Source organism: Leptopilina heterotoma, unplaced genomic scaffold (assembly GCF_015476425.1).
Source record: "Leptopilina heterotoma isolate Lh14 unplaced genomic scaffold, ASM1547642v1 Lhet_36, whole genome shotgun sequence".
NCBI classification, from domain to species: Eukaryota; Metazoa; Arthropoda; class Insecta; order Hymenoptera; family Figitidae; genus Leptopilina; species Leptopilina heterotoma.
Genome location: NW_025111040.1, coordinates 1,769,670 through 1,794,555, shown reverse-complemented (window position 1 = coordinate 1,794,555; position 24,886 = coordinate 1,769,670). Strand labels below are relative to the sequence as shown.

The 24,886-nt window shown below is 26.8% G+C and overlaps 1 protein-coding gene across 10 annotated transcripts in view; it reads right to left on the bottom strand.

Annotated features, from left to right (window-relative positions):
* Positions 1 to 715: 715 nt before the first annotated feature.
* The window catches only part of LOC122505580 (Down syndrome cell adhesion molecule-like protein Dscam2), a 359,000-nt gene continuing 334,829 nt past the window's right edge, over positions 716 to 24,886 (bottom strand). For 5 of the 10 annotated variants that reach the window (XM_043617301.1, XM_043617300.1, XM_043617304.1 and 2 more), the window contains 19 exons: positions 17,180 to 17,299; positions 13,430 to 13,603; positions 12,689 to 12,839; positions 12,159 to 12,307; positions 11,816 to 11,947; positions 11,431 to 11,728; positions 10,580 to 10,758; positions 8,693 to 8,862; positions 8,279 to 8,417; positions 7,628 to 7,745; positions 5,572 to 6,023; positions 5,108 to 5,289; positions 4,554 to 4,947; positions 4,296 to 4,439; positions 4,034 to 4,213; positions 2,773 to 2,972; positions 2,489 to 2,642; positions 2,229 to 2,331; positions 716 to 1,905 (listed from right to left, as the gene is read on the bottom strand). In XM_043617301.1, the coding sequence (XP_043473236.1) occupies positions 1,650 to 1,905; positions 2,229 to 2,331; positions 2,489 to 2,642; positions 2,773 to 2,972; positions 4,034 to 4,213; positions 4,296 to 4,439; positions 4,554 to 4,947; positions 5,108 to 5,289; positions 5,572 to 6,023; positions 7,628 to 7,745; positions 8,279 to 8,417; positions 8,693 to 8,862; positions 10,580 to 10,758; positions 11,431 to 11,728; positions 11,816 to 11,947; positions 12,159 to 12,307; positions 12,689 to 12,839; positions 13,430 to 13,603; positions 17,180 to 17,299 (3,695 nt within the window). In that variant the 3' untranslated portion in view covers positions 716 to 1,649. Of the gene's footprint in view, positions 1,937 to 2,228; positions 2,332 to 2,488; positions 2,643 to 2,772; positions 2,973 to 4,033; positions 4,214 to 4,295; positions 4,440 to 4,553; positions 4,948 to 5,107; positions 5,290 to 5,571; positions 6,024 to 7,627; positions 7,746 to 8,278; positions 8,418 to 8,692; positions 8,863 to 10,579; positions 10,759 to 11,430; positions 11,729 to 11,815; positions 11,948 to 12,158; positions 12,308 to 12,688; positions 12,840 to 13,429; positions 13,604 to 17,179; positions 17,300 to 24,886 lie in introns of those variants that run through there. The other 5 variants (XM_043617302.1, XM_043617306.1, XM_043617308.1 and 2 more) reach the window with 3 other exon arrangements.

Sequence of the window (24,886 nt, the reverse complement as noted above, 5' to 3'; positions counted from 1 at the left end):
TTATTTACAAAATTTCTTTCAAGTAGCTATAGAAGTTTATATTTAAGTTATGAAAATTGTTGCGGAGGAAATATTTCTTTTAATTCATTATATAATTTAAAGCAAATAAATTGTCATTTATAATTAACAATTAGAAATTAATACTATAAATAGTAATTTAAACTCTCGTCAAAACTTATAACAACGAAATAAATAAATTTTATAAATATAAATAAATATAAATAAATATAAATAAATAATAAAAAATGAAAAATAATTATAAAGTAATAAAAATTTTGATAATTAGAAAATTTGAAAATTTGAGCGAGCGATATGTTAAGTTTAATTTCTAATTAGTTTGGGTTTAATTAAGCCTCCATTAAAATGAGAAGAAATTTTTTTTCTTTTGATCTTCTCATTATAAGATATTATACATATTTTGTTTTTAAATTGTCATTCATTAAATGAAGTGACAATTCAAAAATTATAATACTATCATTATTTGATGTTATAGTCAGTACAAACTTTTTTTTTCAGAAATTTTTAAATGATATTTAGTTTTTAATATAAATGTGCGTCATTTATAACAATTGACTTTTTTTTATCTTACGAAAAATTTGAAAAAAGAGATGTAAAAAAATATCGCACTGTAAATTTTCCTAAATAAAGATTTTTTTTTAAATTCTTTTTAAAGAAGAGAAATTTTTTTTTCTTCAAATATTGTTTGCAAGAAATAAAAAATTGTTTGTTAATTTCTTTACATTTCGTCAAAAAAAAAAAAAAATTGAAAAGTACTGCGACTTTCCTTTTAATCTTCGATATATGAAAATTTATAACTTAAAAAACGTCGCATTTTTTTTGGCACTTAATTAGGTATGAAAGTAATTACGGAATTGATTTAATTTAACTTAACACTTTTTTTTTAATTTTCTCTGCAATTATTTTGTTTTATGAATCAGTCTATGAATCTTCATTCTTAAACTTTTAATATGTATTTAAATCTATTTTTTTAAATATTTAAAGATGAATTGTTTTCTTTTGAACAAAATATGTAAGTATTCAGTGTGCAATATAATAATTTGTACCTATTTGGCAGTCAATTACTTTTTTTATATGGAAGATCTATTTTGGTGTAAAAAATTCTTAAAATTCGTTTAAAAGGATTATTTCGATGGAAGATCTTCGGCAGGGAAACGATTATTATTTATCGATAAATTTAAATTACGATGGGTCGTCAATAGATTCTTCAATCTGTAATATGTACAGCAATTATTGTCACATTGTTTATAAAATAAAATCTTGTCTTCAAATATTTCAGCATTAATTAAATATTTAATTATAAATATTATTTATAAATATTATAAATATTATTTATGAATATTATAAATATTATTTATGAATATTTATTATCAGGGACCGTCACGAAAAAATCGTGTTGTTTCGTATCGGTCCTATTATGAATATTAATTTAGAAATAATAAATGTAGAATAATGAAAAAATAAAAAAATTATTTAAGAGTGTTGAAGAAAAATCTACTGACGACAATTATTTACAAAAATTACAATTAAACTATTATTTCTTTGAAATTAAGAGTGAGACACGAAGAAGGCGTGTGTTTAAACGTTTAGGACGACGTAGATTTATGGAAAATTGTTTTTTTTGTTTTGTTTTAAACGGCGATTGAATAATCAGAAGAGGGATTATTTTGAGTACCCGGCCTCGACCATAGAGAACTTCTGAGACCTAATTTTAATTTTTTTAATGAATCAATATCGCACTCAGCCTCGCTAAGTTCTGGTCGATCGACCCGGTCACTTCCTGGTGGATGAACTCCCTGATTTGATTGATTTCCACCGAAGGCAGTTTCTGCAACGGATATTGGAGGCAGTAGTGTGCGCAAAGAACTCCTGCTGGGAACGTGCCATCTCCACATAGAACAGATCAATTTATTATTTTCTGAAATTAATAAAAATCACAAAATTTAACGAATCGTTACTAAATTATTTTGGAAATTAAATCTTTTAAATATTTAACTCTAAAATCATTGAATTCTTTTAAAGTATTTATAAAAAAAATTTGAAAATAATTGAATTTTATGACGAATTCAATTATTTTAAATGCAATTTTAATTGAACTCAAGAAAAATTAAATTACAGTTTCGTATTTCTGCGGTAGTAAATAAATAATAAAAAAATAATTGTGAACGAAGAAAAAATGTCAGGAAAATGAATAAATGAAAAGCAATTACCTAGATCGACCTCTTCGAGGCAGTGACTTTTGCTCGGACATGGGTGAGATGTCTGATGAAGTGCTCGAAGTGCCATGATATATAAAATCTGAAACAGCTCGAACTGAAGAAAAATTAAATTTAATAATTAATATTAATACTAATATTATAAAACATGATTTGATTTATAAAATCATTACTTCTATTAAATAATAATTACTAATTTAAAATTATAAAAAATAAATAATTAATTCAAATAATAAATATTGAAAAAATCATACTGTGTTTCAATTTTCCTGCATCCAATTGATTCGAAGATTCCGTTCTAGAACTGGTCAGTTGATCAGGGTCAGACTCGCTCTCGTCTGTCTCGACGTCCCCCGGAGTATGTTGTTTCCTCTGTTGACGTCGACGGGACGACACGCTCTTCATTGTCTAAAAATTCAATTTTCAAAAATATTCTTCATTTTCTAATTAAGGAATATCTGCCAAAATAGATTTCGGAGCTAAATTAAATTTAATTAATTTCGATTAAATTAGATTTCATAAAGAAAAAAATATTTACCGTCGCAGCTGGGGGAGGACTCGCGCATCCCTCCGTCATAGCGTGCTCGTGATACATGAAGCTGTGAAGAAGAGTGTTGTTGGGATGCAGAGCTCCCCCGGACGCCTCCGCGCCGACAAGACTTCCCAAACCTCCCAGGCCTCCCGCGCCACCCTCCGACAGCTGGAACGTAGCGTACGGCGAGATGTCCTCCGCTGTCTCTGTAACCCACGAGAGGTATTGCCTACCTTTCAAATCTCGTCAAATCTCCTCTACCACTTACCGCATATTCCCATTTTCTCTACAATGTTCCAATTTTAATTCATAACAAAACAAATCGAAAATATTCCCAACTCACGTTACTATTCTCCCAAAAACGAAAAATTTGGAAAAAAACAAAAACTTCTTTCAGAGTTGCCACAAAAAATTAATTTTGTCTTTTCCTGACTTTCCCCTAATTTCCAGACTAAATTTTCACATTTTCCATCAGCCTAAAATATTCTGATTCACTCTCAAAATTATTAGATATTCGAAAAAATGTTCTATTACATTTATTTACAAATTTCTTCAAAAGTAAAATTATTCATAAACATCAATAACTTCATTTTTAAATAAACATTTACCTAATTATTATTTTTCCATAGGAATTAAGATTTTCAAAAAATTCAAATTTAAACCTTTTGAAATTCAATAACTTTTAGGAACATTATTATAAAACATGAAGATATCTATCGCTATCTTCATGTTTTACAATAATTTAAATTTCCATAAATTTTTCAAAAAAAAAACAATTTAATTATTTACAAAAATTAAAATAAAATCGTTCTCAAGAATTCAGTTATTTTTATAAGTAATAAAATTTTTCACATCAATTCAATTATTTAAAAAAATGTAAAATAATTCGTTGCAAGGATTCAATTATTTTCATAAATACTAATTAATGTAATTAATTTCAAAAATTTTATTAAAATTCTTCGAAAGAAATAAATGAACAATTGTAACTTCTCTAAAATTCAATTTTTTTAGTGTTTTTAACTAAAATTCTTCTATAAATCCATGATTTTTAATAATTATTTAAATGTATTTTAAAAATTTAAATTTAAATAAAACTAATTATGAATCCTGCAAATTTAATTTTTTCCAGTACTTTAATAAAAATCCTTGACTTTTCCTGAATTCCCTGATTTCGCTGACCTGTGGCAACCCTATGTTTGCAATTGTTCAAGGTAGCTCAACAATTGTTTTCGTTTTGAGCTTCACTTGTAAAACAATAATACCAAACCTTTCTTTCGTCCGTATCGTAACAAAGGTTCACCTGGAATCTTCTCGGGACCTCCGGAGTTGGCCTGCTGAAGAGCCACCTTGTGGATAGTGGCATAATACCGTTCTCTCTGGGTTTCGGCGTTCTGCTGATTCTCCTGTGACTCCTTCATCGGCCTCTGCACTCGGTCCCCCGAATACCCTATAAAAAAAAATTAATAAAAAATTCCTTTTGTTTTACAAATGCTGAAAAAGGATGCTGAAAGAAACTAAAAAAAACTCACTGTTTTTCCAACGCAAAGCAAGAGTGACTGCAGCTGCAAAAAGTGCCACTGCAGCAATCGTCAATGGGAGAATAATTTTCACATCCGCGTAGAAGGGAATTCTTGTAATGAATCCCCGTTTCGATAGTTCCGGAGGTGGTGGCTCTGTAAAAACGAATTATTATTTATTAGTAATGCAGATAAATTAATTAATAAGTTAATTTGTAATTTCTTTTCTTTGTAATTTTTTTTTTTGAAAATATAAATTGCATTACAAACCGCCTTCTTTCGTTAATGTGATAAATGTAAATTCAGCTTCATTACTGCCAGCGACGTTGTGAGCCTCGACTTTCAGTTGATAAACCGAACTTGGCGCGAGATTAGTGACAATAAATCGACGTTGCATCTTGACACTATTTGACACGAGAGTCCAGTGAAATTCGTTGATTGGGCGATATTGTATAACGAAATAAAGAATTGGACATCCATTATCCGGCCAAACGTGAAGACGAAGAGCCAGAGTCGTTGAATTTGGTGCTAGAAATGCTGCGGACGGTGGAATTCCAGGCGGTTGCCCTTGAGTTCGTACTGAGAGCACTGGAGATGAAGGACTATTTCCTATCTTATTGTGTGATGTTAAGTAAAGATGATACGTATTTCCACACAAAAGACCCTACAATAAAACATTATATTAGACTTTTTATTTTATTTTTATATTTATAAGAGGAAAAAAATTCTTTAATTTTAATGTTCAGAATTTATGTATTACTTTATGTTTAGATTACTGAGATTATGGTAATTATTTTTTTTAGTTACAGAATAGAAAAAATCACCTTTAATTCATGACTCGTTGCTCTTCTCGACAGTAGCATTTCTTCCAAATTCCCATGAGTTGTGCGATAATGCAATGAATACCCAGTGAGTGGTGCTCCACCATTAAAACCTGGTTTCCAATGAAGTAAAATGCTACTCGCAGTGGAACTCGTAACGTACAAAACAGGCGCATTCGGCGGTACTGTAAAAAAAATTTCATGAAAGGTATTCCACAAAAAAAGCAGTTACAGACAAAAAAAAAACAAAAAGAAACAAAAAAGACCAAAAAAAGCTTCTAGACGGTAGAAATTGTAAAATTATGTAAATAAGGACTAGAAATTATTAGAAAATTAGGAAATTAATTAATTATTAGGAAAATAAATTGTAAAGGTAAATAAGGCCTAGAGATTATTAGAAAAATTAGGAAGAAATTGTAAAATTAAATAAGGCCTAGAAATTATTAGTAAAAAATATAGATTCGCACCTTGAACAGTGACCATGTAATGTAACCTATCGCTTCCCTGGGAGTTTTCCACCTGACACGTGTAATTTCCCGAATCTTGTGTCTGAAGACTTGAGAGAACGAGTTCCCCAGTTTGTAATATTTGAATATTTCTTGACGTGTCAGTGTGAACCTGTTCCGTATTTCCTTTGAACCATTCTCTCGTTGGATCGCCAACAGCGTTACATGTAAGTGTTGCCGAGCCTCTCCACGGTTTAATCACGTGCCCACCAAAAGAAGATATTCTCGCTGGAACACGATTCGTGGGCACTTGTGCAGCAACTTTTGAACTTTGACCTTCGCCAACACGAGTGCTTCCGGTTACCCAAAATTGGTACTCGACGTGCTGCTGAAGACCAGTTGCCTCGAAAAAATTATTTGTCGCCGGCAAATTTCTTTTACCATGATTCAATTCTTCACGTCCATCAACAACTCTGGAACAGAATTTTAATTTTTCCACAATCAAAAAAAGTAATTTTACAATTTACAAATTTTTTTGTAATTTTACAATTGTTATATAATTAAAAAATTTTATATTTTCAAATATATAATTATTAATTTTTGAATAATCTCAGATTCAAAATTTTGTTATGTCACTTATAAAATACAACAACAATTTTGATAAAATTCTTTGGAGAAATTAAATTATTTTTATAAATAATAAAATTCTTCCGAGGAATTCAATTATTTTCATAAATAATAAAACTCTTCAGAGGAATTCAATTATTTTCATAAATAATAAAATTCTTCGGAGAAATTCAATTATTTTCATGAAGAACAAAATTCCTCGGAAAAATTCAATTATTTTCAAATTTTCAATATAATTTGAATAAAATTTCTAAAAAAAATATAATTATTTTTAAAAATATTAATTAAATTTGATTATTTTCAACAATTTCGATAAAATTTTTAAAAAAAATTAATTATTTTTAAACGTTTTAATAAAAGTATTCAATTAAATTCATTTATTTTCAAAATTTTTAATAAATTCTTTCAAAACATTCAATTATTTTCAAATGAAATCCAATTATTTTCCAAACAACTTCATTTAAATTTTTGGAAAGAATTGAATTATTTTGAAATATTTCTATAAAATTGTTCAAAATAATTCAATTATTTCCTAAAATTTTCATAAATAGTAAAATTCTTTGCAAGAATTAAATTATTTTTATAAATAATAAAATTATTCTCAGGAATTTAATTTTTTTAATACAATTTTAATAAAATTATTCTTTATAAAATTCAATTGCTTTCAAAATTTTCAATTAAAATTATTAAAAAAACTCTATTATTTTAAAAAAATTCAAAGAAATTTTTTAAAAGAATTTAAATAGCATTTTTAAAAATTTTAATAAAATTCTTCGCGAGAATTCAATTATATTCAATAAATAAAAAAATTCATCGAAAGAATTCAATTATTCTATTCAAATTTTTTAATAAGATTCTTTGCAAGAATTTAAAGATTTAAAAATCATTAATAATACATTAATTTTAAAATTGTAAATATTTAAAAAGAAATTTTTTTTTTAAAGTTAGGAAACAAAGAAGCTAACAACAACTAACTTTAAACTTCAAACAGATTACTGTAATACAACGATTATTAATATAGATTATATTTTCATTAAAATTTTAATTTTTACATTTAATTAAATAATTTTAAATAATCACAAATTCTCTGTTAGTTTTTTTTTTGAAATTGTCGATATTTTAATGAATTTATTGTCGCAATAGCGCATGTAAAATTTACTAGTTTAATAATATTTCTGTAAGTAAAAATATTTACCATTTAAAATTTAATAAAAATTAAATAAAAAAAAAAGAATGGAAATTCTTGTAATAATGAATGTTTTAATTTTGATGAAATGCTTATGAAACGTTTTGCAAATACGTTTCAGTAGAATATACGTAGAGATTTAGGAACTAATTGAGAAAAGGAATTTCAGTTAAACATGTTACCATAACTGGAATGTATAATAAAGGGAATATTGAAATTTATGACGAGAATTGATATTAGTTTCAACGAAACTGTAGTACTCACCGGGTGTATAGATTGTACTTTGTAATGATACCATTGGGTTCAAGGGGCGGAAGCCATGAGATGAATAGGGCTTGCGGTGAACTAACAACCACTTTAATGTCCGCTGGACTACCTGGAACTATTAGTACAAATTATTAATTAGCCTTGTAGAATTTGATCACGTCAAATATTTATAACGAGCGTTTATTCATATAATCACATCGTTTTATTTAAAATAACCATTTTATTTGTTTCAAAAATTCATCATTAAAATTACATTCCTTAGTGTTCGTTTCGAATTAAATATTCCTACGTTCCATCAAATACTCATAAAAGCTAAACCTTAGGCTAAACTAAATCCATAATTTATTTTTTTAAAGAAAAAATTCAAATTCGCAAAGAATTTGATTTCAAAACATTGTTCAACAATTAAAAGTTTCTTTGGATAAAATTCAATTCTCTAATAAAAAATGTTTTTTAAAAAAACATTTTTATTAAAAGAATCGAATTTCATCCAAAGGAACTTTGGTTAAAACTTAAAAATAGTTTTATATTATTTTACGAAATTATGACTTTGGATTCTTATTCCCCAATGAAAAAGAAAATGACAAAATTTAAAAGTTTCGACTACGCAGAATGTTTGGAGTATAAAATCTAGTTTAATTTTATTACCATCTTCCTCGGTGTGACAGAAAGCAACTCGAGTCAAAACACCATCGCCGACTCGTGTAAACGCCAGGACTTGAATACTGTAGTTCGTATATTTTCTCAAACCCGTCAAAACTGTTGTAAGAGCGTTAGTCTTCCGCACCTGTTAAAATAGAGAAAAAAAAATTAAGTCTTGAAAGATTTTTTCTTTGTATAAAAAAATCCGTCTTAAACTAATAATTTCAGTCCAAGACGATGGAAACTGTTTTATTTTATTTTATAATATGAAACTATTTTGAAAAATTGATTTACGTCACTACAGGAGAAAATTTTGAAAAATTGTACCGGAAAGTAAAAAATTATTTTAAACAAAGAATTACTGATTTAATTTAACTTAATTGAATATTAAAATAAAATGGTTGTAAGTTTACTATGTACCTCCATCTCGTCGACTCCGCGCCACATATCAGTTAATATTGGCTCATAATAAAGTTTATATCCCTGAATAATTCCATTACTGTGAGAATTGGGCGGGGGTTGCCATGAAACTTGAAGTGATTGAGATGTCAATGCCGCGCATCTTACATCTTCTGGCGGTGTGCTAGGAACTAAGAAAACAAAAAGAAATCCTTTTCTAATTAAATTTTTCTCGCATTTTTTAATAAACGTGATGCACTCTGAAGAAAGGTACTTTAGAACAGAAAAAATTCTTAGAAAGTAGAATTGGTCAGGGAAATCAGGGAAAAGTCAGGGATTATTATTAAAAGTACTGGAAAAAATCAAATTTTTAGAATTCATAAGAAAATTCTTAATTTAGGTGTCTATTTTGTTTGCCTCATAAAAACTATGAAATTACCACGAATTCTAATACGAAACCTTAAATTTTTTTCTATTTCTGACAATAATTTCTTTTTAAATAACTTTAATATTAAACTTTAATATTTAATGAATAATTTTATTTAAATTATGTTTAAACATTAAAAAAAAATTTTCGTCAAAATTTCAATTATCTTTAAAAATAATAAAATTCTCTGAAATTCAATTGTTTTCAAATATTTAAAAAAAAATTCTTATCAAAATTTCAATTATTTTCAAAAAATCTCCTCAATTCTCAATGATTTTCAATATCTACTATTTTAATAAAATTTTCCAAAAGAATTCAATTATTTAAAAGAAATTTTTTAATTACATTTTACACAAACATTTAATTATTTTCGTAAATAATAAAAATTTCACAGAAATTCAATTATTTACCAAAATTTTTTTAAAAAATTTCTTCCCAATAATTCAACTATTTTCATTAATAAATGAAACTCATTGCAGATTTTCAATTATTTTTAATATAATTTTAATCGAATTCTCTCGAAAAATGCGTAATTATGTATTCTTAAAAATTTTATGAAAATTCGTCGAAAGAATTCAATTATATTCAAAAATTCATAAAAATTCTCGTAAAAAATTCAATTACTTTAAAAAAATGTTGATTAAATTCTTGACGAGAATTGAAATATTTTCAAGATAATTTTAATTAAATTCCTCGAGAAAAAATTCTATTATTTTTGAAAGTGTTGATTAAATTCTTTACGAGAATTGAAATATTTTCAAGACAATTTTAATTAAATTCCTCGAGAAAAAATTCTAAATTATTTTTGAAAATTTTAATATAATTCTTCTTAGAAAATCAATTATACGTTAAAAGATTTTGATAAAATTATTCATATAAGAATTGAAATATTTTCATAATTAATCATAATACTTCGCAAGAATTTAATTGAATTATTTCAAACAATTTTAATAAAATTTTCAAAAAATTTCATTATTTTGAAATAATAGATTCATATAGAAGAGTTTTAGTAAAGAAACACTAAAAAATTGAATTTTGGAGAAATTATTATCTTTAAAAATAATAAAATTCTTCTGCGAAATTGAATTATTTTCAAAAATTTAAATAAAATTCTTATCAAAATTTCAATTATTTTCAAGAAAACTCCTCATTTTCATGATTTTCAATATCTACTATTTTTATTGAACAATTTCCTAATATTAAAAATAAAAATAAAATAATAAAAATAATCGAAATTTAACGTAAAATTGAAAACAAATGGATTTGAAAATTCACAAAAAAGAACATTTTCAAAAATTATTAAAAAGAATTGATTTAAAGAAGAATTTTAGTTAAGAACTGTAGAAAATAGTAATTGAATTGAAATGATGAGAATTATTTTGAAGATGTTACAGTAATATTTTTAGAGTGTATCAGAATATTCTTGATTTAAATATACTGGGAAATTTTTAATAGAAAATTTCATCAATTCATGAACTCACCATCCTCGAGTGTTTGTGATGTTAGAGGTTCCGAGAGAGGTCCCGATCCAACTTGATTGTACGCCTGGACAACTAGAGTGTATCTCGTATAAGGTCGAAGTCCCGAGAGACGAAGTTCTCCACCTCCTTCCTCCCCGTCCCCAGAGACCGAGGTGAAATTGTAAGACGGATTGCCAGAGCTGAAAAAAATTAATTACAATCAAAAAACTTTGGAAATGGGTATAAAAAGTATAAAAAACATAAAAAAATGTAACACTTTTCGGGGTACTTTCGAGGCAAAAAATTAGTCTATATTTAGAAAAGTTTAATTTACTTAATTCGACAAATTTGGAATTTGTCTGACTGAAACCAGCCTTCACTACTGAATTTTGACATATTTTGTCTGACTAAAATTTAGCTTCACTACTGTTATGATTAATAACAAGTATTTTTATCTGTATTTTCAGTGTATTTTTGAAGTATTTTATTTAAGTATTTTTTAAGTGTCTGACTAAAATATATCTTTACTACTGTTTTGACTAATAAAAATTATTTTTAACAATTCTACTAGTAGTGACACTTTTTTAACAGTTTTATCTGATTGAATCTACCTTTACTACTTAAATAAACGGATTTTAACTTTTGTCTGACTAAAATTTGTCTTTACTACTGTTTTGACTAGAAAATAGTATTTTTAACTTGTGTCTGACTAAAACTTGTCTTCACTACTGTTTTGACTAGAAAATAGTATTTTTAACTTGTGTCTGACTAAAATTTGTCTTTATTACTGTTTTGACTAAAAAAACCTAATTTTTCTTAAGTTCTATTAAGTCTATTAGTAGTTTGCTTGATATTTTTAAAATGTCAATAACCTTGTTTCCCTGTATCCGACATTAAAACCCTGGACATCGCCATGACGGAGTTCAGGAAGAGGAGGCGACCAGGTGATCAGCATTTCCGTCGAGGTCAAGGGCCTTGCCACTAAATTAATAGGCGGTCCTGCTGGTCTTTGCGGCTCAGTTCTCACGACAAGTTCAGCGGATGGTGACGATCTTCCAGCGGGACCTTCAGCAATCACTCGAATCGTGTATTTCGTCGCTGGTTTTAATTCGTCGATCAGTGCCGCATACGGCAGTGGGGGTCCAGTTAATTCTTGCTGTTGCCATAAACCTACAAATTCACCTGAATTTAATATAACTCGGGGCTAATCGAGTTCGGAACGAAAATACGAATAAATTTTGTGGATCGTCTACTCACCTTCCCCTTCTTTATATTGAAGAATATATTTTGTCACTTCACTCGTGTCCTGGGACTTGTGTTGCCATTTTACGTTGATACTCCGACTGGCTATCATTGCAGTTTCCAATCCACTCGGCGGCAATGGTGGTTCTTTAAAATAAAACAAAAAAATTATTAATACCGAAAAAGCTACCTTCATGGGGAAATAAATTCATTTCAAAGTGGTATTCGCATTTTTTTAGAAATAGTATTCGCCTCTTAGAAGAAGTATTCCAATTCCAAATTTATTCAATTTTTTCACGAATTTTTTAATGAAAGGAAAGTATAAAAAAAAGAGTATTAAAATTTTGCGAATATTTACCTTGGACAATAAGTTGTACTAATTGTTGATCGCGACCATATAAATTGCTGGCTTGACAAAAATAAGCTCCACTGTCAGAGGCTTCCGCTGCTGCAATTTGCAACTGGGCAACAACACCGTCCGGTGTTATTTCCTGTTTCACTGTCACCCTTTATCAATTGAATGGAGAATTATTGTTTGCGAAAAAATACACTGAAGAAAAGGCTTAAATAGCAAAAAAATTATAGGTTATGTTTACCGCTGATGAAAAAAAAATTTAATTTTCCTAAAAAATTAATTTGATCTTCGCATTCCATGTGTAATTTTTTTTTCCACAATTTTCTTTACTGTAAAAAAATGGTATTTCTTTACAGTAAAGAAAATAGTAAAGAAGTCAACAAAAGTAAATTAAAAACAACGGCAGTGAAGAAAGATAAAACATAACCTAAAATTTTTTTCGCATGGAGCGTCAGCGTCACATATTTGAAAATTGTTTTTTTTTGTTTGTTTTCGTAACGGTAATGACGAGAAGAAAGAAATTTACTACTTACCTATAGTTTGTCGAAGGGTTTAGTTCGATTTTACCGCTCTTCAACCATGTAACAGTGACTGGTTTATCACCGTGTACCTCGCAATGTAAAGTCGCCGTATCACCTTTTTTTACAGTCACCAGGCGAGATGGAGCCGCGAAGAATGGCGAAGCTAGAGGAAAGTTTGCAGAAAAATAAAAGAAATTAGTTAATCACTTCTACAAGTGTGACACGCGCACTGAAGAAAGAGACCTTAAAAACTAAAACTAAAACTAAAACTTAACTAGACTAAAAAACTTAACTAGGATGGAAATATCTTTTGTCTTTTTCTAAAAAAAAAGATATTTCTATCCGTTTCTCTACCACGTAGACTTAGAAGTTTTATTCTACGTAGACCTAACCAAAAAGTGTCAAACATAACCTAAAAATTTCAAGTTCTTTTAAGTTCTTTTAAGTTGTTTTAAGAATCTTTCAGTTTTGAATTTAAAGCGATTCAAGAGCTTCAAGTCTACCCTGTTTTTAAGAACAGGCGCTTTAGAGCGCGTGACATATTCAAAATTCCTGTGTGTTTGAATGTAAATAATTTACTTTCTTTGCACTTTACTTTTTATATATAAGACGTAGTGTAACTCGTGTGTCTGTGTTATACAATAGATTCACCAACATACACACACATTAAAGGAGATAAAAGTTTTAAGAGACATTCACTGATAAAAGAAAATAGTTTCAAATGACCGTAAGAAATAGCAGTTGAAAACTTACAATTGACTTTAAGTTGCACCACTTTTCCAATGCCAGTTCCAATACCATTACTAGCTTGGCAAAGATAGAAGCCTTCTCTATCTTCTTTAACGTGCTGAAGCAATAGAGTGCCATTCGGAAGAAGTTTCGTATATGCTCTTTCTCGCAGCTCCTCATACTCGCCCGTTTTGCCACCTATTTAACAAAAAAGCACGTTCTATTAAAAATAAATCTTTCTTCATTTTCGTCATTCAATTTTAAATGTTTTTCAATTTTTGTCTGACTAAAGTTGATCTTTACTACTGATTTGACTACAGGAAAAACGTATTTTTAACAATTTTACTAACACTGATAGTTCTGCCTGACCAAAACTATTTTTAACTACTTAATTTGTCAAATTTAAAGTTAATCTGATCTAAACTTAATTTTACTGCTGATTTGAATACTTCACATGGTATTTTATACTTTTAATTGTTTATTTAAGAATTGTAAACAATTCTGAACTATCATCGTCGTTTACAACTTAAATACAAGAATTTTATTTTTCGTCTGACTAAAATCTGCCCTTACTACTGTTTAATTTATAAAAACTTATTTTCAACACTTGCACATAAAATGACACATTATTGACAGTTCTGCCTGACTAAAACTAGTTTGTACTACTTAATTTGACAAATTTGCAATTTGTCTGACTAAACTTTGGTTTACTACTTAATTCCATGTTTAAAATACCAGAAAACTTCTGAAACTTGAATTGAGAACATTAAAGTGTACGATCTGTTTGTTTAATTATAATAGTTAACTACTAATTTGTAAATTATTGTCTGACTAAAACTGTCAGTTACTACTAAAATCAATCAGTATTAATTTTAATTGACGATCTGTCAATTGTCTTGATCAGTCTTGACTACTGATTATTATACTAAAAGTTAATTAATTACTACTACTGATAAAGACGAATTTTAAACATTTCTATTGTAATGACAACATTAATACACATCCTGTCTGACTATAACTAGACTTTACTACTTATTTTAACCAAATTTTTTATTTGTCTGATCGAAAACTGTCTTTACTACTTAATTTGACAAATGGAGAATTTCTCTAACTGAAAACCTGTCTTTATTAGCTAATTTTAAAAAATTCGGAATTTGTCTGACTAGAACTGGTTTTGTTTAATTATAATCGTTAATAATTAATTTGCAAAATCACGTCTGACGAAAACTGTATGTTACTACTTAAATGAATGATTTTCAATTTTTGAATGACTAAAATTTGTCATTACTACTGATTACTACAACTGTAAAAGGCGCTTTTTTAACCTTTCTATTTAAATGAAAAAAATAAATATAAACATACTGTCTGACTATACCTAGACTGTACTATTTACTTTGACGAAGTTTTTATTTGACTTAGCAAAAACCTGTCTTTACGAATTCATTTTAAAAAGTGGAATTTGTCTGACTAAAACCTACTGTTAGAACTTATTTTCACAAAATTGGAATTTGTCTGACTTAAAATAGTTTCACTACTTATGCAAATGTTTATAATGAAAATAAAATTCTCAAAACGGAATGGACAAATTTTAATTCTTATTATTTAATCAAAGTTTTCATGTTTTGTCTGACTAACATTTGCCTTTACTACTAAAAGTAGTTTTTATTATTTAATTTGGCAAATTTGTTATTGGTCTGATAAAAATCTGTCTTTACTACTTAATTTGACAAATTTTGAATGTGTCTGACTAAAAATTGGTTTTTCTACTGTTTTAATAAAAAAAGGAGTTTTATCTTTTGTCTGTATAAAATTTGGCTTTACTATTGTTGGCAACTAAAAACAAGGTATTTTTAACATTTTTATTAGTAGTAAATATTTTGTAACAATTTTGCATAATATAACTAGTCTTTACTAAATAATCTGATGAATTGTAAATTTGTCTGACTAAAACTAGTCATCACTACTTAATTTGACAAACTTGAATTTTTTCAAACCAAAACTTTTTTCTTCTACTTATTCAATTATTCGTATTAATTTCAATTTTGCAAAATATCCAGGAGAACGAACTTTTAGTGTAAAAACTTTAAAGTGGTACTAATATAAACGATTTTAGTTCAAAAGTTGAATTATTACAGTGAAATTATTCAGGAAATTTATTTCTCCTTCTATATTAGGAAAATAATTTTAAAATAAAAATTACAATCTTTTAGAGAACGATTTCGACCGGTTATAAATTAACTTTTTTTTGACCAGAGTACTAAATTCTCCGCAGCAAGAGAAGAAAATTATAACTAGATAAATCACGGACGCTATCGCGAGTTTCATTTATTTTTAGAGTTCTGGGCGATTGAAAATCAAGAAAAATAGAAGAAAGACGCAAAAAAAAGAAAAAAAAAGAAGAATGGGGGTATTTAGAAAAAAGTATTCATTCGCAAAAGGTTAAAAAGAGATAACTGCGAAAATTCAATCGGAGAGGAGAAATGTATATATATAAAACTATCGTTGTGGTGTGAGCGCTAATGGAATTCATAAATCGCCGAGGTTTACGTCTGTGGGATCATTCCGTCTGACTGTAGTCGACCATTTCTACTTGCTAGCGCGTCCAATAAGTAAAGTGGAATATACCGAGCGATAGTCAGACATTTATAAAGGAGAATATACCAGCAATGGTATAAGCACTCATTTCTCTAATAACCAATAAATTCCCAAGGGTCCATATTAAGAATAATAATTGATTGTCTCCTCGATAAATTCTTTTCTTTCTATTCTCGAGGTTACCATCAATTTTTTTTGTCTGTTTTCGATTTTTGATTGAATGATTTGACTATGGTAAAAAAGTAGTTATAATACTACTATCGACGTAAAATGTCAACTTTATAAACGTCCTGCCTGACTAGAACTATTTTTTACTACTTAATTTGTTAAAATTGTAAATTAAACGACGAAAGGTTAATTTTACTATACTGATTTACATATTCAATGTAGTTGTTTTTACTTCTTATTCTTTACTTGACAATTTAATCTTTCTTCGTCTGACTAAAACAACCTTTACTACTTAAATCAATCGTTTCAATTTTTATCTGAATAAAATATGTCATAACAAAGCTAAACACACTTCTCAGTTCTTAAAATGTATTTTTAACACTTCTACATTGTAATTACGTATTTATAACAGTATCGTCTGACTAAAACTAGTTTTTACTACTTAATTCCCCAAATTTGGAATATTTCAGCCAATTTCAAAATTTGGTTTGACTAAAATTTGTCTTTTCTACTGATTTGACTATTACAACGTATTTTCGATACTTCTACTTAAATTCTAACTTTCTAAACGTTCGGTCTGACTAAAACTAGTTTTTACTACTTGATTCGACAAATTTTAAATATTTCAGCCAATTTCAAAATTTGCTCTGACTAAAATTTGCCTTTACTACTGATTTGACTATTAAGCACGTATTTTGAACACTTTTACTTAAAATTACATCTTTCTAAACGTCATGTCTGACTGAAACTGAAAGTCACTACTTAATTTCATAAATTTCAATTTGTCGGACGAATTATTCTTTGGCTGATAATATTGAATTATGTTTAAAATATCAAAAATAATAAAATAATAATTTTTTTTTAAATATTGCAGGAATAAATTTACAATAAATATATATATATATATATATATATATATATATATATATATATATATATATATATATATATATATATATATATATATATATATATATATACAAATTGAATACTTATATAAATTTTATTTACCTGTCGCCTTTTTCCAAATAATCGTAGGAGTCGGCACACCCTGCGCTTGACAATGCAATGACACGTGTCTATTTCTTTCAACACTGACGTCAATTGGCTCGACGATCCATTGAGGTGGCACTGAAAATAAGATCACTCCGCTATAAAAATTCCATCACGGTTCTTCAAAAAACAAAAAAAAAAAAAATGAAGAAGAAGAAGAAGAAAATTTACTGGTCGTTAGCGATTTAAAGAACAACCCGAGTCGAAATTTAAGCCCTACTTTCACCCTGAATTTTCAGGGTCTATTGAGTGTTAGGAGTAGTAAAGTAGGGTCTAATTCTAATACAATTAGACCCTACTTTGACTCCCAAAATAGGCGGAAATTTGCCAATCTTCCATTTGGAGAAGCAAAGGAGGGTCTACTTCTAAGAAACCTATACCGTACTTTTAAACCTCGTAGACCCTACTTTCATACTCCTAGACCCTACATTCTAAAAGAAAATTTTGAATTATTTTTTAATGCATTACTTGAAACACTGCAAATGCAAAAAGTACTCCAAATTCATAAATACTGATGTGTTTTATAGCGTCTATATACACTTCGTGTATATAGACGCTATAAAACACATAAAATTCCACTTTTACTCATCCCTAGTGCTTCAATTGAATCTGGGCAAATCTTCAAATTTTTCTTTTTCTAATTGTAGGGTCTAGGAGTATGAAAGTAGGGTCTACGAGGTATAAAAGTACGGTATAGGTTTCTTAGAAGAAGACCCTCCTTTGCTTCTCCAAATGGAAGATTGGCAAATTTCAGCCTATTTTGGGAGTCAAAGGAGGGTCTAGTTTTTAAAAATTGTATTGAAATCAGACCCTACTTTACGACTGCTAAACCTGAATAAGCCCTACATTTTCAGAGGCTAAGTAGGGTCTAAATTTCGACTCGGGAATCTTTTTTTTCCATTTCTTTCAATGACAAAGGATTTAAAAGCGTGGGAATCGCGTGAAATGAATAAAATTACATCCCTTCGTTTTTTATACCATTTAAACACTCTCATAGGCATACAAAAAGGGGAGAATTATTATAAAACAAAGAACAAACAAAAGAAACTGAATTAAGCTTTCAAAAACGAACAAATTTGAAAATAAATAACGCCAACGACAAGCTCGTTTCAAAAAAAAATTTTCATTAATTTTAAAAAATATTTCATTTTCTTTAATTCTCATTCTCAATGAAATTTAATAAAAGAAAAACAATCGAAATTTTGAAAAAATTTATATACAAAAATACGAAAAATTTAATGAGAAAATAAAAACAATTCAATTTTTTTTGGAGAAATTTATAAAGTAGAGAGAGAGAGAGAGAGAGAATAATGAGAAATTGTGAAGGTTTTAATGCTTTTTTGGAACAAGATATTGAAAGGGAGGAAATTAAAATAGGAAGTTCAATTCTCACGAGAGATCTCATTTTTTTCCACAATTTTTTTTTTTGCAGAGAAATCAAATAAATTATATTTTTCAAATAATAATTTAAAACAAATTTATTTTTTTATATTGAGACCTCCCGTGAGGAATATTTTTTTTTAGGTAGAAAGGGTTTTGTTTTTTAATGGGCGAAGAGAGAAAGAGAGGGGGTTAGGGGGATTTTCTACATTTTACAGTGTTGAGATAAAAAGAACGCTGCATAAAGCAAGATACTGTGAGAGTGGGAAATTTAACAAGAATTTACAAGACGAAAATGTATCGTCTATTTTTTTTTTGTGAAACGTGTGATATATATGTATATATGTATATTAATATACATTAAAGGAAAAATAAATATTATGTATACTTATAATTTTACTTGGCGTGAATAATACAAATTTTTATTAAGTAGAAAAGAAAAATTGTAAAGGCAAATTATAGGCGCAAAAGGGGTGATTTAAAAAAAAAAATAGGAATTATTTTTTCTAATGACAAAGGCCGAGCGCGAAGGATGTATTTCGAGGAAAGCCGAATAAATATATATTTGTTTTCGCAACTAACGACTAGTTTTATAAAAATACAAATATTGTGATATTAGATAATATACGTACTACTAGACTACTATGGCTGAATTTTGCCAGGATACCAGAATGACAAGGCAAATTTACTTTCTGTTAAAGAAATTTTCAATTTTCTTTTTAATAATACTCGTTTTTTAATTTTTGGTGAATAATTTTCTTATTATGCAATTAAAATAAATTAATTTAATATTATTATGACACAATTTTTATTTTGATTTTGAAATATTATCTTCAATTTTTTAAAAATAATTTCAATTTAATTCTATCAACTTTGAAATTTAAAACTAAAAACAAATTCAGTTATTAACAAATTAACAAATTTGCATTAACTTCAAGAATTTTTAATAAAATATTTAAAGAGAATTCAATTATTTTCATATAAATAATAAAATTCTTTTGAGGAATTCAATTATTCTGAAAACTTAATAAATTTCTTTGGAGCAATTCAATTATTTTCGAAACTTTTAATAAAATTCTTCCAAGCAATTGAATTATTTTCAAAAATTATAATTGCATTCTTTGCAAGATTTCAATTATTTTCAGTATAACTTAATGGAAACTACCAGAAATATAACAATTATTTTTAAAAAATTTACTCAAATTTTTTTAAAGAATTAAATTATTTTCAAAAATTTTTATAAATTTCTTTAAAGAAATTCAATTATTTTCAAAAACATTTTATTTTAATAAAATTCTTCGAGACAATTGAATTATTTTAAAAAATTTTAATTGCATTCATTTTCAAAATTTCAATTATTTTCAGTTATTTTAATTCCAAAAAAAATCCAATAAAGTTCTATTATAAGAATTTAATTACTTTTCGTATAATTTAATAGAAACTGATGAAAATATTACAATGATTTCAAAAAAAAAAAGATGTTTAATAAACTCTTTCAAAGAATTCAATTACTTTCAAAAATTTTAATAAATTTCTTCTGAACAATTCAATTATTTTCCAAATTAAAAAAAAAATATTTGACATAATTGAATAATAAAGTTATTCATAAGAATTTTAATTTATTTCAGTTAAATTTTTATTCAAGTTCTTGAAAGAATTGAATAATTTAAATAAATATTAATAATATATTCTTCGAAAAAATTCAATTATTTTTAAAAACAATATTTTCGAAAGATTTCAATTATTTCTTATGTATAAACTAATTACAATTTTTAGAAATATTTCCACTATTTTAAAAAAATTTTAATAAAATTCTTCGGTGGAATTCATTTATTTTCTAAATTTCCAATAAATTTCTTCGGAAAAATTCAAATATTTTACAAACTTTTAATAAAATTCTTCGAAATAATTAATACTGAAAAATTTTAATAAGATGCTTCGAAACAGTTCATTATTCCAAAAATTTTATTAAAATTCATCGAAACATTAAATTTTTAAGAAAATTCTTCGAAACAATTAAATTATTTCAATAAAACTTTGATAAAGTTGTTTATAAGAATTCATTTATTTTCAATAGAATTTTTATTAAAGTCCTCGAATGAATTGAATTGAATTTAATTTTAGAAATTTAAAATAATTTTCTTCGAAGCAATAATATTATCAAGAATTTTAATAAAATTCTTCGCAAGATTTTAATTATTTTCCATAGAATTTAATTAACGTTTCTAAAAATATTTCTATTATTTTTAAAAATTTGGGAATAAAATTCTTTAATTAACTTTCTCTAAAGAGTAAAGAATGCAATAATTTTTAAAAATATGAATAAAATTTTTCTAAATAATTCAATTATTAATAATTAAATTATTTTAAAAAAATTTAATAAAATTCAATCTAAGAATTACTTTATTTCAGAATAAAAATGACAAAAGATACAAAATTAGTATTTTGAAAAGTAAAAAAAAATTATTAACGATACAATTTTAAATCAACGTCAGTTAGAAAATGTAGTTTCTAGCGCCATCTTCAGGAGGCGTCATGTAATTAAATCTATTTTTAATCATTACTGTCTCACTTAAAATTTTTTATTTTCTCTTCCTTTTTTAGTATTATTAAAATTATGCATGTTTTAATTATGATTAAAGCATTCCATATATAAATCGAGATGAAATTATCTTTTAATAATTCGAGATGGAATTTAATAATACTGCTTTTTAAACAGATATGATAAATTAAATTTTAATCTTTGATCAAAGTACACACAAATTCCTTTCTATAAATTCATTCAAATACTACATTTCTACTATAAATTCGGCTCATTTATTTTATACTATATTTAACATTCCAATTTGAATTTCAATTTATTATTTAAAAGAAAAAATATCTTTATTCACATGTACGATATTTTAATTTCAATTTAGATTATTATTTAAAGAGCAAACAAAAAAATATTGAAAGAAATTCAAATAGAAGTTGAATTTCAATAATCGAATTTTCATAGGAATTATCCATTTGAGGCTTGAGAGACTAATGTAAAAAAATGACTCTCTATAGAAAATTAGTAGGAAAAAATTTCAATTGGAAATCAATAGACGCGAAAGAATTGCGCCTTGTCATTCGAGCATTGGGAGTAATATAAAAAAGAGAAAAGGACCTATGAGAGAGAGAGAGAAAGAGAGAAAGAGAGTGAGTGAGTGAGTGATAGAGAAAGTGATTGTAAAGAGAAAAAGAGAAAGAGTGTGAAAAATTCATACAGCCAGAGTGAAAAAGAAAGGGAGAAAAAGAGAAAAAAAAGATGGAAATAAACAAAAATAAAAAAAACGAAGAGAGAAAAAGAGGAAGAGAGAGAAAAGAGAGCATGCAAAAGAGAATAAAATGTTCTCTTCCAATTGTGTCCAGCAGAGCCAGCCAAGGGTCGGTGAAACGATTGTCAATATGTGATTTTTTTTTGTTTACTCAAAACAAAAACAAAAATCGTGCTTTAAAGATACATTATCGAAAAGCAACAATCAATAATAATTTACAATAAAAATTTTGTATAATATAAAAAATTGTATTTTTGAAGATAAAAAAGAGCATTCCTATAAATATATATGTAGATAAAAATAAACGTGCACTGACATTATAATTGAAAACATGCGAAAAAAAATTGTGAATAGGCCGTGTTAGCAAAAATACGCACCAGGATTTATAAATATATACAATATTTTGAAAAGAGAGATATATTAGAGAGAAAGAGAAAATGTTGTTAAAAAAATAAAGAAGGTGCAAAAAACTGTTACCTTATATGATTCGGTCAAGTCAAGCAAACCTCGGGGTCCACGAGATATCGACGCATTCCCAGAGAGCCAAAGCAACGTAAATGTAATACACACTGTGTTTTTGGGTTTCAAAGAATTTTCAGGAGAAAGGTTTCTTTCTGACTTGCTATTTAATATTGGAATTTTTATCCTTTTACCAGATTCTATTTTATAGGTTCATCGATTTTTTAAATAGGTATTTTTATAAAAAAAAAATTAAATTATTTCACTATCTGTCCAAATTGGATAAATACTCTTTGATTCTGAATTAGTTAAAAAATAACTATAATTATTAGAGTTAAATCGTGACTTTTTGCTTCAGCTCGATCATTAAAAATGAACAAAATTTATAGAATAACACTTGAAAAAAATCTTAAAATTTTCAAAAATGTATATTTTACTGCAAGCTTCAGGTAAGCTTACCCAGAGCTTTTGGGAAAGTTTCCCTTGAGTTGGAGCAAAGTTTTAATTTACGTTGGAGCAAATTTTGAGTCAGACAAATTTGAAATTTGTCAAATTGAGTAATAAAAACAAGGTAAGGTCAGACAAACTTCACATTTGTCAAAGTTAGTAGTAAAGACAGGTTTTTGGTCAGACCATTAATAAATTGGTCAAATTAAGCTTTAACGACAGGTTTTAATCAGACAAATTTCAATTTTTTCAATTGAATTAGTAAAGACAGATTTTTCTCAGTGAAATAAAAAAAGTTTGTCAAATTAAGTAGTAGAGTCTAGATATAGTCAGGCAGGATGTTTATTAATGTTATGTCATTTCAAGAAAAATGTTTAAAATTCGTTTTTGCTAATTAAATCAGTAGTAAAGACCAATTTTAGTCAGACAATTGTTGAAAACTTCATTTAAGTAGTAACAGACAGTTTAAAGCAGACGAAAATTTAAAAATTAGTTAATTTATGAAACTAAGTAGCGAAAATAATTTTTGGTCAGACAACTTTTAAGTATGTTAAAGTTAGTAAGTAGAGACTAGTTTTTGTCAGTCGAATCTCACATTTGTCAAATTAAGTAGTAAAAACTGATTTTGGTCAGACCATTAAAAAAATTTGTCTAATTAAGTAATAAAAATTACTTTGAGTAGTAAAGGCAAATTTTAGTCAGACAAAAAGTATGAAAATGTTAATTTTAAGTTAGAGAAACTACATATTTACAAATTAAGTAGTAAAGACAGGTCTCGATCAGACAAATAACAACGTTTGTCAAATTAAGTAGTAAAGTCTAGTTATATTCAGACAAGATGTGTACTAATGTTGGCATTTCAATAGAAATTGGAAAATACCAATTTTAGTTCAACAATTGTTGAAAACTGTTAACTCAAATAGTAACAGACAGTTTTTGTTAGCCGTGAATATGCAAATTAGTTTTAGTCAAATTAAGTAGTAAAGGCAAGTTTTAGTCAGCCAAATTCCACTTTAGTCAAATTAATTAAGTAGCGAAAATTATGTTTAGTCTGACAAATTTAAAGTATGTCAAAGTTGGTAGTAAAAAATTGTTTTGGTCAGTCGAATCCCGAATTTGTCAACTTAAGTAGTAAAAACTGATTTTGGTCAGACCATTAACAAATTTGTCAAATTAAGTAATAATAATAAGTAATAAAAACTACTATCAGTAGTAAAGGTCGATTTTAGTCAGACAACAATTGAAAACATTGATTTCAGTAGTAAATACTAGTTATAGTCAGACGGAACATTACAAATTGATTCTCTTTTTCAAATTAAGTAGTAAAGACAGTTTTTGATCAGTCAAGTAAAAACTTTCTCAAAGTAAGTAGTAAAGTCTAATTATAGTCAGGCAGGATGTCAATCCAAGTTTAAGATGTTTGATAGTATTTGAAACATAAATAAGTGGTAATACCCAGTTTTGGTCAGACGAATCCTGAATTATTTTTTTCCAGTGTAAATTGGTCGAAAAATTTTAAAATCTGTGAATTGTAGAATTTTTAGAATATACTATAAAACAATCTGGAAAAAGGATACATACACACGGTGGCAGTGGTGTTGGTGAAAGCATGATCAGATCAGGTGATAAAGAAAAGGAATTAATTTACAAGGAAGAGAGATCCAATCTCCAACGTTGCGATTTTTTACCTTCAAATATTAATTTGAAGGTTAATTAAAATTATTGTTAATAAAACTATAAAAAAAAAATTATATTTAAATTTTAATGTTATTATAAAAGTTACGTTATTGGTAATAATAATTCCTTAATAAAAGGACCAGGATTTATTTCAATAAAATAAAAAAACTACTGTCTAATTTTGAATTAGTAAAAATGTTTACTTATTTGAATTAGTGACTAACTTTTTACTTTTTTGAATTAGTAACTTTTATTAATAAAGTTTTATTTCTACAAATTTATTATTGAAATTTATTTGTTTAAAAGCAAAAAGGTTAGTCACTAATTTAAATTAGTAAATCATTAATTTTACTAATTCAAATTTAGAGAGTAATTTAAATTCGTGACTGACTTTTTGTTT